Source organism: Bombina bombina, chromosome 5 (assembly GCF_027579735.1).
Source record: "Bombina bombina isolate aBomBom1 chromosome 5, aBomBom1.pri, whole genome shotgun sequence".
NCBI classification, from domain to species: Eukaryota; Metazoa; Chordata; class Amphibia; order Anura; family Bombinatoridae; genus Bombina; species Bombina bombina.
In genome coordinates, this window is record NC_069503.1 from 783,608,111 (window position 1) to 783,622,752 (window position 14,642).

Here is a 14,642-nt window from a genome sequence, read left to right on the forward strand (position 1 = left end):
TATGGACTGGTAATTAACATTACCTGAAGATGCGGTAATCGAGTTGCATAACTTCTATAGTAAAATGTGACATGGCGTTGTTGTTTTTCTTTTAATTTAGGCTTCATTTATTCTTCAAAACCTTCTTGTTACTCCTATGCCAGAAAACCTGGAGGATTCCAAAGAGTATATTTTTCAGGTTAGTAGCCAATCTTTGTGACATATATCACTAGCATTGCACATAAAGTATTTTCAATAAATGGCAAAAACTAAGAGTAATTTCAAAGTAGAATTCCCCCACCCCTTCAGTTTTCACTGTGCATGGTACATTTCAGATTTCAGTACTTGATTAAGGGGAATTTGCAACTTAAACTTAGTGCCCCCTGAAGGTACAACTTGAAATTACTGCCTTCTGGCCACCTGTGTATTTGCTCTAAGAAATCACACTATAAGAAAACCCATCCTTATTAAATGACACAACTTTGAGTATGGGGGAATTAAACAAATAAAATGTCTACTTATACATTCACTTTACCTTTTTTTTTTTTTTTTGCAAAATGTAAACTTTAATACTTTTTTTTTTCTTTTAATATTCGTTCCCAGGGCCCATGTCTACATGATGATGAGGCTGGTTTATCCTTGGTTGGAAAAATGGCTCTCCAGGCTTTGTTGAATCACTACTACTTCTATGAACATTTAAATCAAATGGTGAAAAATTGTTATCTTGGACGTTACACTTTTGATCTAAGCTTTTCCACAGAATCAACAAAAACAGTAGAACGGAATATTACAAGTGAGTTATTTACTAAATGGAATTTACGGTTTGTGGCTACATGGATTTTTATGAACCCCCCGCTGAGCTATTTCACATCCTTATTTTGATTTGTTTTTTTTCTTTTTGCACTGCCAGTTCAGTATTGATTGTTGATATTTTTTATGTGTGAAGTGTGCAAACAATTTAATACTTTTTTTTTTTTTTTTTTTTTTAAATACCGCCCACTAAACACTCTTAAATAATACATTTAGGCCTAGATTTAGAGTTCGGCGGTAAAAGGGCTGTTAACGCTCCGCGGGCTTTTTTCTGGCCGCACCATAAATTTAACTCTGGTATCGAGAGTTAAAACAAATGCTGCGTTAGGCTCCAAAAAAGGAGCGTAGGGCATTTTTACCGCAAATGCAACTCTCGATACCAGAGTTGCTTACGGACGCGGCCGGCATCAAAAACGTGCTCGTGCACGATTCCCCCATAGGAAACAATGGGACTGTTTGAGCTGAAAAAAAACCTAACACCTGCAAAAAGCAGCGTTCAGCTCCTAACGCAGCCCCATTGTTTCCTATGGGGAAACACTTCCTACGTCTGCACCTAACACTCTAACATGTACCCCGAGTCTAAGCACCCCTAACCTTACACTTATTAACCCCTAATCTGCCACTCCCGCTATCGCTGACCCCTGCATATTATTATTAACCCCTAATCTTCCGCTCCGTAAACCGCCGCAACCTACGTTATCCCTATGTACCCCTAATCTGCTGCCCTAACATCGCCGACCCCTATGTTATATTTATTAACCCCTAATCTGCCCCCCACAACGTCGCCGACACCTACCTACACTTATTAACCCCTAATCTGCCGAGCGGACCTGAGCGCTACTATAATAAAGTTATTAACCCCGAATCCGCCTCACTAACCCTATCATAAATAGTATTAACCCCTAATCTGCCCTCCCTAACATCGCCGACACCTACCTTCAATTATTAACCCCTAATCTGACGACCGGAGCTCACCGCTATTCTAATAAATGTATTAACCCCTAAAGCTAAGTCTAACCCTAACACTAACACCCCCCTAACTTAAATATAATTGTAATCTAACGAAATAAATTAACTCTTATTAAATAAATTAATCCTATTTAAAGCTAAATACTTACCTGTAAAATAAACCCTAATATAGCTACAATATAAATTATAATTATATTATAGCTATTTTAGGATTAATATTTATTTTACAGGCAACTTGGTATTTATTTTAACTAGGTACAATAGCTATTAAATAGTTAAGAACTATTTAATAGTTACCTAGTTAAAATAATAACAAATTTACCTGTAAAATAAATCCTAACCTAAGATATAATTAAACCTAACACTACCCTATCAATAAAATAATTAAATAAACTACCTACAATTACCTACAATTAACCTAACACTACACTATCAATAAATTAAATAAACACAATTGCTACAAATAAATACAATTAAATAAACTAGCTAAAGTACAAAAAATAAAAAAGAACTAAGTTACAGAAAATAATAAAATATTTACAAACATAAGAATAATATTACAACAATTTTAAACTAATTACACCTACTCTAAGCCCCCTAATAAAATAACAAAGCCCCCCAAAATAATAAATTCCCTACCCTATTCTAAATTAAAAAAGTTACAAGCTCTTTTACCTTACCAGCCCTGAACAGGGCCCTTTGCGAGGCATGCCCCAAGAAGTTCAGCTCTTTTGCCTGTAAAAAAAAACATACAATACCCCCCCCCCCCAACACCAAAGTCTTCATCCTATCCGGCAAGAAGAGGACATCCGGACCGGCAACCATCTTGATCCAAGCGGCATCTTCTATCTTCATCCGATGACGACCGGCTCCATCCTGAAGACCTCCACCGCGGACCCATCTTCTTCCGGCGACGTCCAACTGCAAAATGACGGTTCCTTTAAGGGACGTCATCCAAGATGGCGTCCCTCGAATTCCGATTGGCTGATAGGATTCTATCAGCCAATCGGAATTAAGGTAGGAATATTCTGATTGGCTGATGGAATCAGCCAATCAGAATCAAGTTCAATCCGATTGGCTGATCCAATCAGCCAATCAGATTGAGCTCGCATTCTATTGGCTGTTCCGATCAGCCAATAGAATGCGAGCTCAATCTGATTGGCTGATTGGATCAGCCAATCGGATTGAACTTGATTCTGATTGGCTGATTCCATCAGCCAATCAGAATATTCCTACCTTAATTCCGATTGGCTGATAGAATCCTATCAGCCAATCGGAATTCGAGGGACGCCATCTTGGATGACGTCCCTTAAAGGAACCGTCATTCTGCAGTTGGACGTCGCCGGAAGAAGATGGGTCCGCGGTGGAGGTCTTCAGGATGGAGCCGGTCGTCATCGGATGAAGATAGAAGATGCCGCTTGGATCAAGATGGTTGCCGGTCCGGATGTCCTCTTCTTGCCGGATAGGATGAAGACTTTGGAGCCTCTTCTGGACCTCTTCAGCACCGGATTATGGATCGCCAACCCCCGCTTGGGTTGGATGAAGATCTTGGAGCCAGGACGGATCGGTGATACCTGGATGGTGAAGACAAGGTAGAAAGATCTTCAGGGGATTAGTGTTAGGTTTATTTAAGGGGGGTTTGGGTTAGATTAGGGGTATGTGGGTGGTGGGTTGTAATGTTGGGGGGGGTATTGTATGTTTTTTTTTACAGGCAAAAGAGCTGAACTTCTTGGGGCATGCCCCGCAAAGGGCCCTGTTCAGGGCTGGTAAGGTAAAAGAGCTTGTAACTTTTTTAATTTAGAATAGGGTAGGGAATTTATTATTTTGGGGGGCTTTGTTATTTTATTAGGGGGCTTAGAGTAGGTGTAATTAGTTTAAAATTGTTGTAATATTATTCTTATGTTTGTAAATATTTTATTATTTTCTGTAACTTAGTTCTTTTTTATTTTTTGTACTTCAGCTAGTTTATTTAATTGTATTTATTTGTAGCAATTGTGTTTATTTAATTTATTGATAGTGTAGTGTTAGGTTAATTGTAGGTAATTGTAGGTAGTTTATTTAATTATTTTATTGATAGGGTAGTGTTAGGTTTAATTATATCTTAGGTTAGGATTTATTTTACAGGTAAATTTGTTATTATTTTAACTAGGTAACTATTAAATAGTTCTTAACTATTTAATAGCTATTGTACCTAGTTAAAATAAATACCAAGTTGCCTGTAAAATAAATATTAATCCTAAAATAGCTATAATATAATTATAATTTATATTGTAGCTATATTAGGGTTTATTTTACAGGTAAGTATTTAGCTTTAAATAGGATTAATTTATTTAATAAGAGTTAATTTATTTCGTTAGATTACAATTATATTTAAGTTAGGGGGGTGTTAGTGTTAGGGTTAGACTTAGCTTTAGGGGTTAATACATTTATTAGAATAGCGGTGAGCTCCGGTCGTCAGATTAGGGGTTAATAATTGAAGGTAGGTGTCGGCGATGTTAGGGAGGGCAGATTAGGGGTTAATACTATTTATGATAGGGTTAGTGAGGCGGATTCGGGGTTAATAACTTTATTATAGTAGCGCTCAGGTCCGCTCGGCAGATTAGGGGTTAATAAGTGTAGGTAGGTGTCGGCGACGTTGAGGGGGGCAGATTAGGGGTTAATAAATATAATATAGGGGTCGGCGGTGTTAGGGGCAGCAGATTAGGGGTACATAGGGATAACGTAGGTGGCGGCGCTTTGCGGTCGGAAGATTAGGGGTTAATTATTGTAAGTAGCTGGCGGCGATGTTGTGGGGGGCAGATTAGGGGTTAATAAATGTAATATAGGGGTCGGCGGGGTTAGGGGCAGCAGATTAGGGGTACATAAGTATAACGTAGGTGGCGGTCGGAAGATTAGGGGTTAAAATTTTTAATCGAGTGGCGGCGATGTGGGGGGAGCTCGGTTTAGGGGTACATAGGTAGTTTATGGGTGTTAGTGTACTTTAGGGTACAGTAGTTAAGAGCTTTATAAACCGGCATTAGCCAGAAAGCTCTTAACTCCTGCTTTTTTCAGGCGGCTGGAATCTTGTCGTTAGAGCTCTAACGCTCACTGCAGAAACGACTCTAAATACCAGCGTTAGAAAGATCCCATTGAAAAGATAGGCTACGCAAATGGCGTAGGGGGATCTGCGGTATGGAAAAGTCGCGGCTGCAAAGTGAGCGTTAGACCCTTTAATCACTGACTCCAAATACCAGCGGGCGGCCAAAACCAGCGTTAGGAGCCTCTAACGCTGGTTTTGACGGCTACCGCCGAACTCTAAATCTAGGCCTTAGTTTGCGGAAATACTCAAATGGTAAAAGCCACCATATAAAATGCCAAAAAAATGTGAGTCTCGCATTATGGGTTTTTTCATATTTAGCATTAGTTAATCTTTGCAAATAATCACCATTTAGAAACCTATGCATCTGTTTTTATTTTTTTAAATAACAAATGCTAAAAATGAAAGGTATGAAATTAGTATGAATAAAATATTTTACAATTAAGAACAAGATTTTTATCTTATACACTTCTGATTTCAAAGGGGGGGTGGGGTGTCATCTTAAATGTATGAAATACTTGAACTAAATCATCAATTTTTTCTTTCATACAGGAGATTTCACGAGCCATTATTTCTTTTGATTAGTCTTCCCTTCTACTAGGAGGAGGCAAAGATTCTCAAGCCCCAAGGGCTCTATAAAACTCCTCCCACCTCACTGGCACTTCAGTCTTGTCTTTGCCTTCACTGGAGGTAAGTAAAGAATGAAGATGTGCATAGGGTTCTTCAATGAGATGGGTTCTCAGTCTTTTTTTGAGGCCTATTTCCTCTCGGAGTGCAGTGCCTTGTTAGAGGGATGTATTTGGAGTATGGGTTGTGCCTAATTTTTCACTTCATGGGAAATGAGTCACAAGCCTTCCATGTGTTCCGTTGCAACATTTCCTTTGTCTCCTCATGTTGGTTCTTCAGTATACTCCTATTCCATATCCTCTGCTTATATGTTTCAGCACTGGTTTGACTTTCTAGTGGTTCTTCAAGTAGATGAGTGTCTTGGTAAGCAACAATTATATTTTCATCTTAATGGTAGGAGAGTCAACTGCTTCATTCATTACTTGTGTGAATTAAGAACCTGGCCACCAGGAAGAGGCAAAGACACCCCAGCTAAAGGCTTAAATACCTCCCCCACTCCCCTCATCCCCCAGTCATTCTTTGCCTTTCATCACAGGAGGTTGGCAGAGAAGTGTCGGAAGATTTGGAGTAGTCTCTTATGGAGGGTAGTACTCTTCGAAATGGGACTGGAGTTTTTAGTAGTTCTGTCAGCCTCTCAGTGAGAGCATGGGTGAAAGTTAGTCCAGAGATGCAGGGAGAATCTTTCTGCTAAACCATCTTGATTTACAGCTCCTTAAGCAATCAGCGTTGACTAGTTTTACTGCCTGCTTTATGCACTCAAAGCCATGTCAGGAGCAATGCTACTAACCTGTCACACTTGAAGAGCTGTCTTCCTGTCCACGGCATAGATTCTGGTAAGATCGTTTCATTTATACACATCTAATAACGCTAGAAGACAGGGTCACAGTGTGTCTCCTTTTATCTCTATAGAATTAAGGGTTAATATCCCTGGAAAGGGGATTATTAAACGGGGGATTTATAAATAATATATTTATTGTATTTGGTGCTGCGTCATGTGTGAGATGAGGCTCTAGCAATGTGTGAACAGTCAGGTGTAGATCGGCGCGGCCTTTTTTTGGCATGTTTCTCTATAGTGCAGGGGCGGTCCTGCATGGCACTCCAGGTGACCCATTGTGGCCTCTTCAACTTCATCTTTCCTAATCGGCAATTGCGGGAGACATAACGGTTTCTCTGTGGTCCGGGTCATAGTAGGTGGTGAGTGCCCCGGCCATTGGTTTATAAAGGTGCCATTTAATCGATCTAGTCCGCATTAAAGGTGCAAGCTAGGGAGGACTCTGATATGTTAGAGGATACCCCCTCTTTAATTAAATCTAATAGCTGTGTTTATTGTGAGAAGGTGCAGGTTGATCCGCCTGCTCAACAGTGGTCCACATGCTTTGATAAGATTGCCATATCTATAAAGAATAAGATATTTAGCACTACTGAGCCATCCTGTGAGGTGCATTCCCTACATTCATCTCTGATCACACTTGCAGCTCCCCAGGGCCGACTGATCCTCCCGCGGGAAGGGGGCCCTTGGCCGCCTGATTTCGTTACCCAGCTGCAAACTGCAGTTTCTGTGGCTATCAATGACTTACCTTGTCCTGTGAAGCGCAAGTGAAGGGAAAGACATAGCCTTCCGTCCCACGGGTCATCTACTCCGTTGGATGTCTCTGATAGATTATCCGCTGATGACGCCTCCAACTGTTCTAGACCTCCGGCTGCGGAGGAGCCAAATTTTAAGTTTAAGATGGAGCATTTGCGCTTTTTATTGAAAGAATTGCCTGCTTGGAGGTTCTGGAACCGAAACTTCCGGAAGAACCATTGATCCCTAAGCTAGATAGGGTTTACGAGGACAGGGTGGTGCCTCAGACCTTATACACACAGAGAGAAGCACACTCACAGGAACGAACAACTGGCTTAATACTATTGTTAGCCTGTTCTATGGCGATTTACCACCTGGGTGCAGCTTCTTTTAGCCCAGTAATGCTTTTCACAGAGAAGAACTTTCCTGTAGTATATCAGTCTGATCCCGCCTATTTCGGTCAGTCCAGCTCTGAAATACCAGGAAATTCCTCTCTGAACAAGGAACGCAGCAACCTCAGACGATCATTTCGGCCTTCATTGGGCCTCGTCAGTGAGGTGTAGCCATATTCCTCTAAGCACACTGAGCAAGGAGTCCACGTCTGGTTTCCCCTTTTTCCCATAGGGAGACTAAATACACACAGAGAGAAGCACACTCAAAGGAACGAACAACTGGCTCAATATTATTGTTAGCCTGTTCTATGACAATTTACCACCTGGGTGCAGCTTCTTTTAGCCCAGTAATTCTTTTCACAGAGAAGAACTTTCCTGTAGTATATCAGTCTGATCCTGCCTATTAAGTTCAGTCCAGTGCCAAAATACCAGGCAATTCCTCTCTGAACAAGGAACACAGCAACCTCAGACGATCATTTCGGCCTTCATTGGGCCTCGTCAGTGAGGTGTAGCCATATTCCTCTAAGCACACTGAGCAAGGAGTCCACGTCTGGTTTCCCCTTTTTCCCATAGGGAGACTAAATACACACAGAGAGAAGCACACTCACAGGAACGAACAACTGGCTCAATATTATTGTTAGCCTGTTCTATGACAATTTACCACCTGGGTGCAGCTTCTTTTAGCCCAGTAATGCTTTTCACAGAGAAGAACTTTCTTGTAGTATATCAGTCTGATCCCGCCTATTACGGTCAGTCCAGCGCCGAAGACTGAGCAGTCCAAGGGATCTTGGAAGCCAGCTCATTCTTGGAACAAATCCAGGCAGATCAAGAAGCCTGCCGAGACAAAGTCGGTATGAAGGGGCGGCCCCCATCCCTCTCTGGATCGGGTAGGGGGCAGACTATCTCGGTTCGCAGAGGCTTGGATGCGAGACGTACAGAATCCCCTTGGGTTATGGAGGTTATCACTCAGGGTTACAGGATAGGGTTTAAGACTCATCCGCCCAGAGGCAGATTCCTCCTGTCAAACCTATCCTCAAGACCAGAGAAGAGACGCCTTCCTAGTGTGAGGGATCTCTCCTCTTTCGGAGTAATCGTTCCAGTATCTCTAGCAGAAAGGGGTCTAGGGTACTATTCAAAACTTTTCTTGGTCCCACAGAAGGAGGGCACGTTCCGCCAAATTCTAGACCTAAAGTGCCTAAACAAGTTACTGTCCGTTCCATCGTTCAAAATGGAGATGATCAGATCAATGCTGCCCCTAGTCTAAGAGGGGCAATTTATGACGACAATAGACTTGAAGGATGCTTACCTTCAGGTGCCAATCCACAAGGACCACTTCAGATTCCTAAGATTCGCTTTTCTGGACCAACACTTCCACTTTGTGGCCCTACCGTTCCGTCTGGCGACTGCCCCAAGAGTCTTTACGAAGGTTCTGGGAGCGCTGCTCGCAGTTGCGAGAGCCAGAGGTATTGCAGTGGCTCCTTATCTGGTCGATATCCTGGTTCAGGCTATGTCCTGCAGTGTCGCGGAGGACCACTCAAGGGCTCTTCTTCTCCTTCGATCCCACGGATGAAATATAAACAAGGGAAAGAGCTCTGGTTACCAACAACAGAGTTGAGTTTTTGGGTACGATAATAGAATCCATATCTATGAAGATATACTTGAACGATCAGAGACGTTCCAAGATTGCGTCCAGCTGTCTTGTTCTTCAGACCTCCTCAAGGCTATCTGTGGCCAGGTGCATGGAGGTGATTGGGCTCATGGTTTCCAGCATAGATGTCATTTCTTTCGCCAGGTTCCATATCAGACCTCTGCAGTTATGCATGTTGAGACAATGGAACGGCGATCACTCAGATCTATACCAGCAGATCTCTGGACAATCGAGCAAGGATATACCTCTCTTGGTGGGTCCGTCCGGGAAAGCTGCCCCAGGGGACATCCTTCTTGATACGGGTCGCGGTCCAGGGATCCCCAGGTAGAGCTGATAAATGCCTTAGCGGTACCTTGGGAGCTCAACCAAATTAACATTTTTCCCCCGTTGCCACTTCTTCCTCGAGTGGTGGCCCGCATCAAACAGAAGCAGGCTTCGACCATTCTGATTGCTCCGTTGTGGCCATGTGGTTTGCGGACCTGGTGGGAATGTCGTTTTCTCCTCTATGGAGGTTACCATGTATCAGAGATCTGCTGGTTCAGGGTCCCTTTCTCCACCAAAGTTTCGATTTTCTGAGTGACTGCATGGAGATTGAATGCCTAGTCTTGGCCAAGAGAGGGTTCTCAAAAAGAGTGATTGATACTCTCATTCAGGCCAGGAAACCGGTCACTCGTTGCATCTATCATGTTGCATCTATAATAAGGTGTAGAGGACCTATATATCCTGGTGTGAGGAACGTGGATATCCCTGGCACAAAGTTAGGGTATACAGGATTCTGGCTTTTCTCTAAGATGGTCTGGATAAGGGTCTTGCCGTTAGTTTTTTAAAGAGACAGATTTCGGCCTAATCGGTTCTGTTACACAAGAAGCTAGCGGAGCTTCCTGATATTCAGTTATTTGTTCAGGCTCTGTCTAGAATTAGACCGGTATTTAGAACTTCTGCTCCTCCTTGGAGCTTAAATTTGGTTCTTAAGGTTTTGCAGAGGTCTCCGTTTGAGCCTATGCATGCGCTTGACATTAAGATTCTTTCCTGGAAAATTATATTTCTTCTGGCTATTGCTTCGGCTTGTAGAGTCTCTGAGTTAGCTGCCTTGCAATTTGAGCATCCTTACCTGTTTTTTCACGCTGATAAGGCTGTGCTTCGTACTGGGTTGAGGTTTCTTCCCAAGGTGGTGTCAGATCGTAACATTAATCAGGAGTCTTGAAAAAGGCCCCAGTTGTGGGCCGAAACGCGTTGGCAATTATATGGTGAGCTATATTTCTTGATTATTCAGTATCTAAACAGTACTATACTATGTTATTATTTTCTGTTTTCAGGTTTTGAGGATTTCCCAGCTTTCTACCTTTATTTTATTTTTACCCTCATTTTTATTTTTATTTTTATTTTTCACTTGGTATTTAAGGACTTAAACTGTCTATTGCTGGATACACATTTTCATTTGGATTACCATAAGGTTATTATCATCTGATTTTTATGAACACTAACCTGGACTTATTTTGAATTTTTGTATATATTTGGGACACCTTCAGGACACTATTTTGTTTTGTGATCACCTATTTACCCCCTCTTTTTTGTACATTTTTCACGGACTTCCACACGTGTATATATTTTCTTTAACCTTTTTGACACACCACTGTGTGACTTGATCAGCATTATTTGTATTTGTATTTTTATTGCATTTTTATTGTCATTTTTGGATCAGCACTAGTTTGTGTTCACACTAGTTATTTTTGACCACATCTTTAATCCCCCATCTGGATTATTTTTATTATTTATATTGTTTCACTCTAGAAATTGTTCTTTGTTATATTTGTACTATTTATTGTATTGTTTATCGTTCTACCATCAAGCCAACACCCTTACCTGGGTGTATTTATCTAGACCTTTGAGGTAGAGGGTAGTGATGTTTATCGACACCTATCACTCTTACCTATACTGTTTTTAGTACCATATGTTAGTTTTTTTTAGCAACCATTGATTGGGTCACTTCTTTGGAAGGATCATACTCATTTTGGCATTTTTTATATACTATTTTTAGTGCACAACTGTACATTTATATTTTATTGTATTGATTTTATGCTTATGTGTTTTTATGTAGCATGGATCCATGTTTAGTGATATAATTCATGTTTATATAATCTGTAATAAATTGTGTCCTAATATTTTACCAATTATTGCCGACTAGTTCCTGTAGCCTTTGAGGCCATTTGTAATACTTACCAGTGTCTACATAGGATCTTTCACTGATTACGTTTATTACTATACTGTAGTATACTATTATTTCCACACCCACTAGACCTTGCCTCCTTTGGCGCTCCTCTCTAAACCCTAGACTCTGCATTATCTCTTTCTGTGGGCAGTTGGGGACCCACCTTAGATAGGAGCCATAGGTCACTTTTCTACAGCCCTGTGAGTTCAAACATTTCTCCGTTCCTCTCTAACTCCCAGTTTTTAAAGGCTAAAATTGCCTGCGCAGGTATCCTCGGTGGTATCTGCTGCTCTAGCTGAATTTCCCAGGATTCTTGGAAAGCGTAAGAGGAAACTTAAGAATTCAGATAGTAAGGTATCTGTTACAAATTCTGATTCCCAAGCTTCTCATAGATCTGAGGAAGATGTTGTGTCGCTTCTAAAGGTTGAAATTTCAGATTCAGACAGTATAATTCCTTCTTCTGACACTGAAGGACTATCCTTCAGATTTAAGCTTGAACACTTTTGTGTACTGTTAAAGGAGGTTTTAGCTACTTTGGATGACTCTGATACTCCTGTCGCGGTCACTCCTAAGAAATCTAGTAAACTTAATAGTTTCTTTGATGTCCCTCCATCTATGGAAGTCTTTCCTGTGCCAGACGGTGCTAGGCAGATTATATCTCAGGAATGGGAGAATCCAGGAGTGGCTTTTACTATGTTTCCTGTGGAGGCTTCTATCAAGGATCCCTGGTCTATGCTTCCTAAGGTTGAAGGGGCCATTTCTACTCTGGCTAAGAGAACCACTATTCCTATTGAGGATAGTTGTTCTTTCAAGGATGCAATGGACAAAAAGAGGCTTACTTGAAAAAGATTTATGTACATTTAGGTCTCCAATGGCAACCAGTGGTATGTATTACCATGGTGACTAGTGCAGCATCCTATTGGTTTGACGCATTATCTGACTCTCTTCAGAAAGTGACTCCTTTAAATGAGATTCCGGATAGGATTAAGGCTCTTAAGCTAGCCAATTATTTTATAGTGGATGCTGTTCTTCAGGCCCTTAGACTGGGAGCTAAGGCTTCTAGTTTTGCATTCCTAGCCAGAAGGGCATTATGGCTGAAGTCTTGGTCAGCAGATGTTTCCTCCAAGGTCAAGCTTCTGGCGCTTCCTTACAAGGGAAAGACCTTGTTTGGACCCGGGTTGGCTGAGATAATTTCTGATATTACAGGTGGGAAAGGGTCTTTTCTTCCTCAAGATAGAAAGTCCAGACCCAAGGGATGTCAGAGTAATATTCGTTCCTTTTGAAACTTCAGAGGAAATCCTTCCTCTTCATCTAAGCAGGACCATGCCAAATCTTCCTGGAAACCAAATCAGTCTTGGAGCAAGGGAAAACAGTCCAAGAAACCCGTGGCTGACTCTAAATCAACATGAAGGGTTTGCCCCCGATCCATACTTGGATCAAGTAGGGGGCAGACTTTCTCAGTTTTCTCAGGCCTGGGTAAGAGATGTCCCAGATCCCTGGGCTGTGGACATTTGTATCCCAGCGTTAAAAGTTGGAATTCAAGACTTGTCCTCCCAGGGGCAGGTTCCACCTTTCAAGATTATCTGCAGACCAGATAAAAAGAGAGGCGTTCTTGAAATACGTAGAGGATCTCTCTTCTCTGGGAGTGATTGTTCCAGTTCCAATACTGGAGCAGGGTCTAGGGTTTTATTCAAACTTATTTGTGGTTTCCAAGAAGGAGGAAACTTTCCGTCCAATTCTAGCTCTGAAACTTTTAAACAAATTTCTCAGAGTCCCATCCTTCAAGATGGGGACTATTCGTACTATTCTTCCTTTAGTACAAGAGGGTCAATTCATGACGACCATAGATCTATAGGATGTGTACCTTCATGTTTCCATTCACAGGGACCATCACAAGTTTCTGAGATTTGCCTTTCTCGAACAACATTTCCAATTCGTTTCTATTCCGTTTGGCCTTGCCACAGCTCCCAGAATATTTTCAAAGGTTCTGTGGGCTCTCTTGGCTGTGATCTGGTCCAGGGGAATTGCTGTGGCTCCCTATTTGGACGACATATTGATTCAAGCGCCATCTTTTCCACAAGCAGAATCTCACACAGGTATATTGTTGTCTTTTCTTCGTTCTCACGGATGGAAAGTGAATTTGGAGAAAAGCTCCCTGGTTCCAGCTACAAGGGTAGTCTCCCTAGGGTCAATAATAGATTCCATTCTGATGAAGATTTTTCTGACGGAGGTCAGAAAAGCAAAGATTCTTTCCTCTTGTCGGTCTCTTCAGTCTGCTGGTGAACCGTCAGTGGCTCTATGTATAGAAGTAATTGGCCTGATGGTGGCTTCCATGGATATTATCCCCTTTGCTCAATTTCATCTAAGAGCTCTGCAGTTGTGCATGCTCAGACAATGGAATTGCGATTATGCGGATCTGTCTCAGGATAGGTCTAGATCAGGCGACAAAGGACTCTTTCCCGTGGTGAATCTCTCAGGAGCACCTGTCTCAAGGCACTTGCTTTCGGAAACCTTCCTGGGTGAATGTGACCATGAACACCAGCCTGTTGGGCTGGGGAGCAGTTTGGGACTGCTTAAAGTTGCAGGGACTTTGAACTCGGGAGGAGTCCACTTTCCCTATCAACATTCTGGAATTGAGGGTGATTTACAATGCCCTGATGGCATAACCCCAACTATCTTTAGCCCAGTTTATCAGATTCCAGTCAGACAACATGACTTCAGTTGCTTACATCAACCACCAGGGAGTTCTTTAGCCATGAAGGAGGTGGCTCGGATCATTCAGTGGGTGGACGCTCACGATTGCTGTCTATCTGCCATCCACATTCCAGGAGTGGACAACTGGAAAGCGGATTTCCTGAGCAGATAGACGTTTCATACCGGGGTGTACTGGAGTTGGGTCTGATGGCGTCTCGACAACGCCAAGCTTCCAAAGTACGGTTCAAGGTCGAGGGATCCTCAGGCCTTCCTGATAGATGCGTTGGCAGTTCCTTGGAACTTTAGGATGGCATACCTATTCCCTCCGTTTGCTCTGCTGTCACGAGTCATCGCTCATATCAAACAGGAGAGAGCATAATTGATTCTAATTGCTCCGGCTTGGCTTTGAAGGATCTGGTATGCAGACCTAGTGGAAATGTCATCTCTGCTTCCATGGAGACTACCCCTGATTTAAGGACCTTCTACTTCAGGGTCCCTTCCTTCATCCAAATCTGTCTAAGCGTGGGTTTTCTGACTCGGTCATTGGAACCATGTTTCAGGCTCGTAAGACTGTTACTCGAAAGATTTACCATAAGATATGGCAAAAATATCTTTATTGGTGTGAATCCAAGGGCTACTCTTGGAGTAGGGTTAGGATTCCAATAATTTTGTCT

At 42.1% G+C, this 14,642-nt stretch overlaps 1 protein-coding gene across 1 annotated transcript in view; it reads left to right on the forward strand.

Moving 5' to 3' along the window:
- The window catches only part of RTTN (rotatin), a 1,186,344-nt gene that overhangs the window by 693,712 nt on the left and 477,990 nt on the right, over positions 1-14,642 (forward strand). The window contains exons 33-34 of the mRNA XM_053714873.1: positions 101-178; positions 583-772. Of these exons, the coding sequence (XP_053570848.1) occupies positions 101-178; positions 583-772 (268 nt within the window). The remainder of the gene's footprint in view (positions 1-100; positions 179-582; positions 773-14,642) is intronic.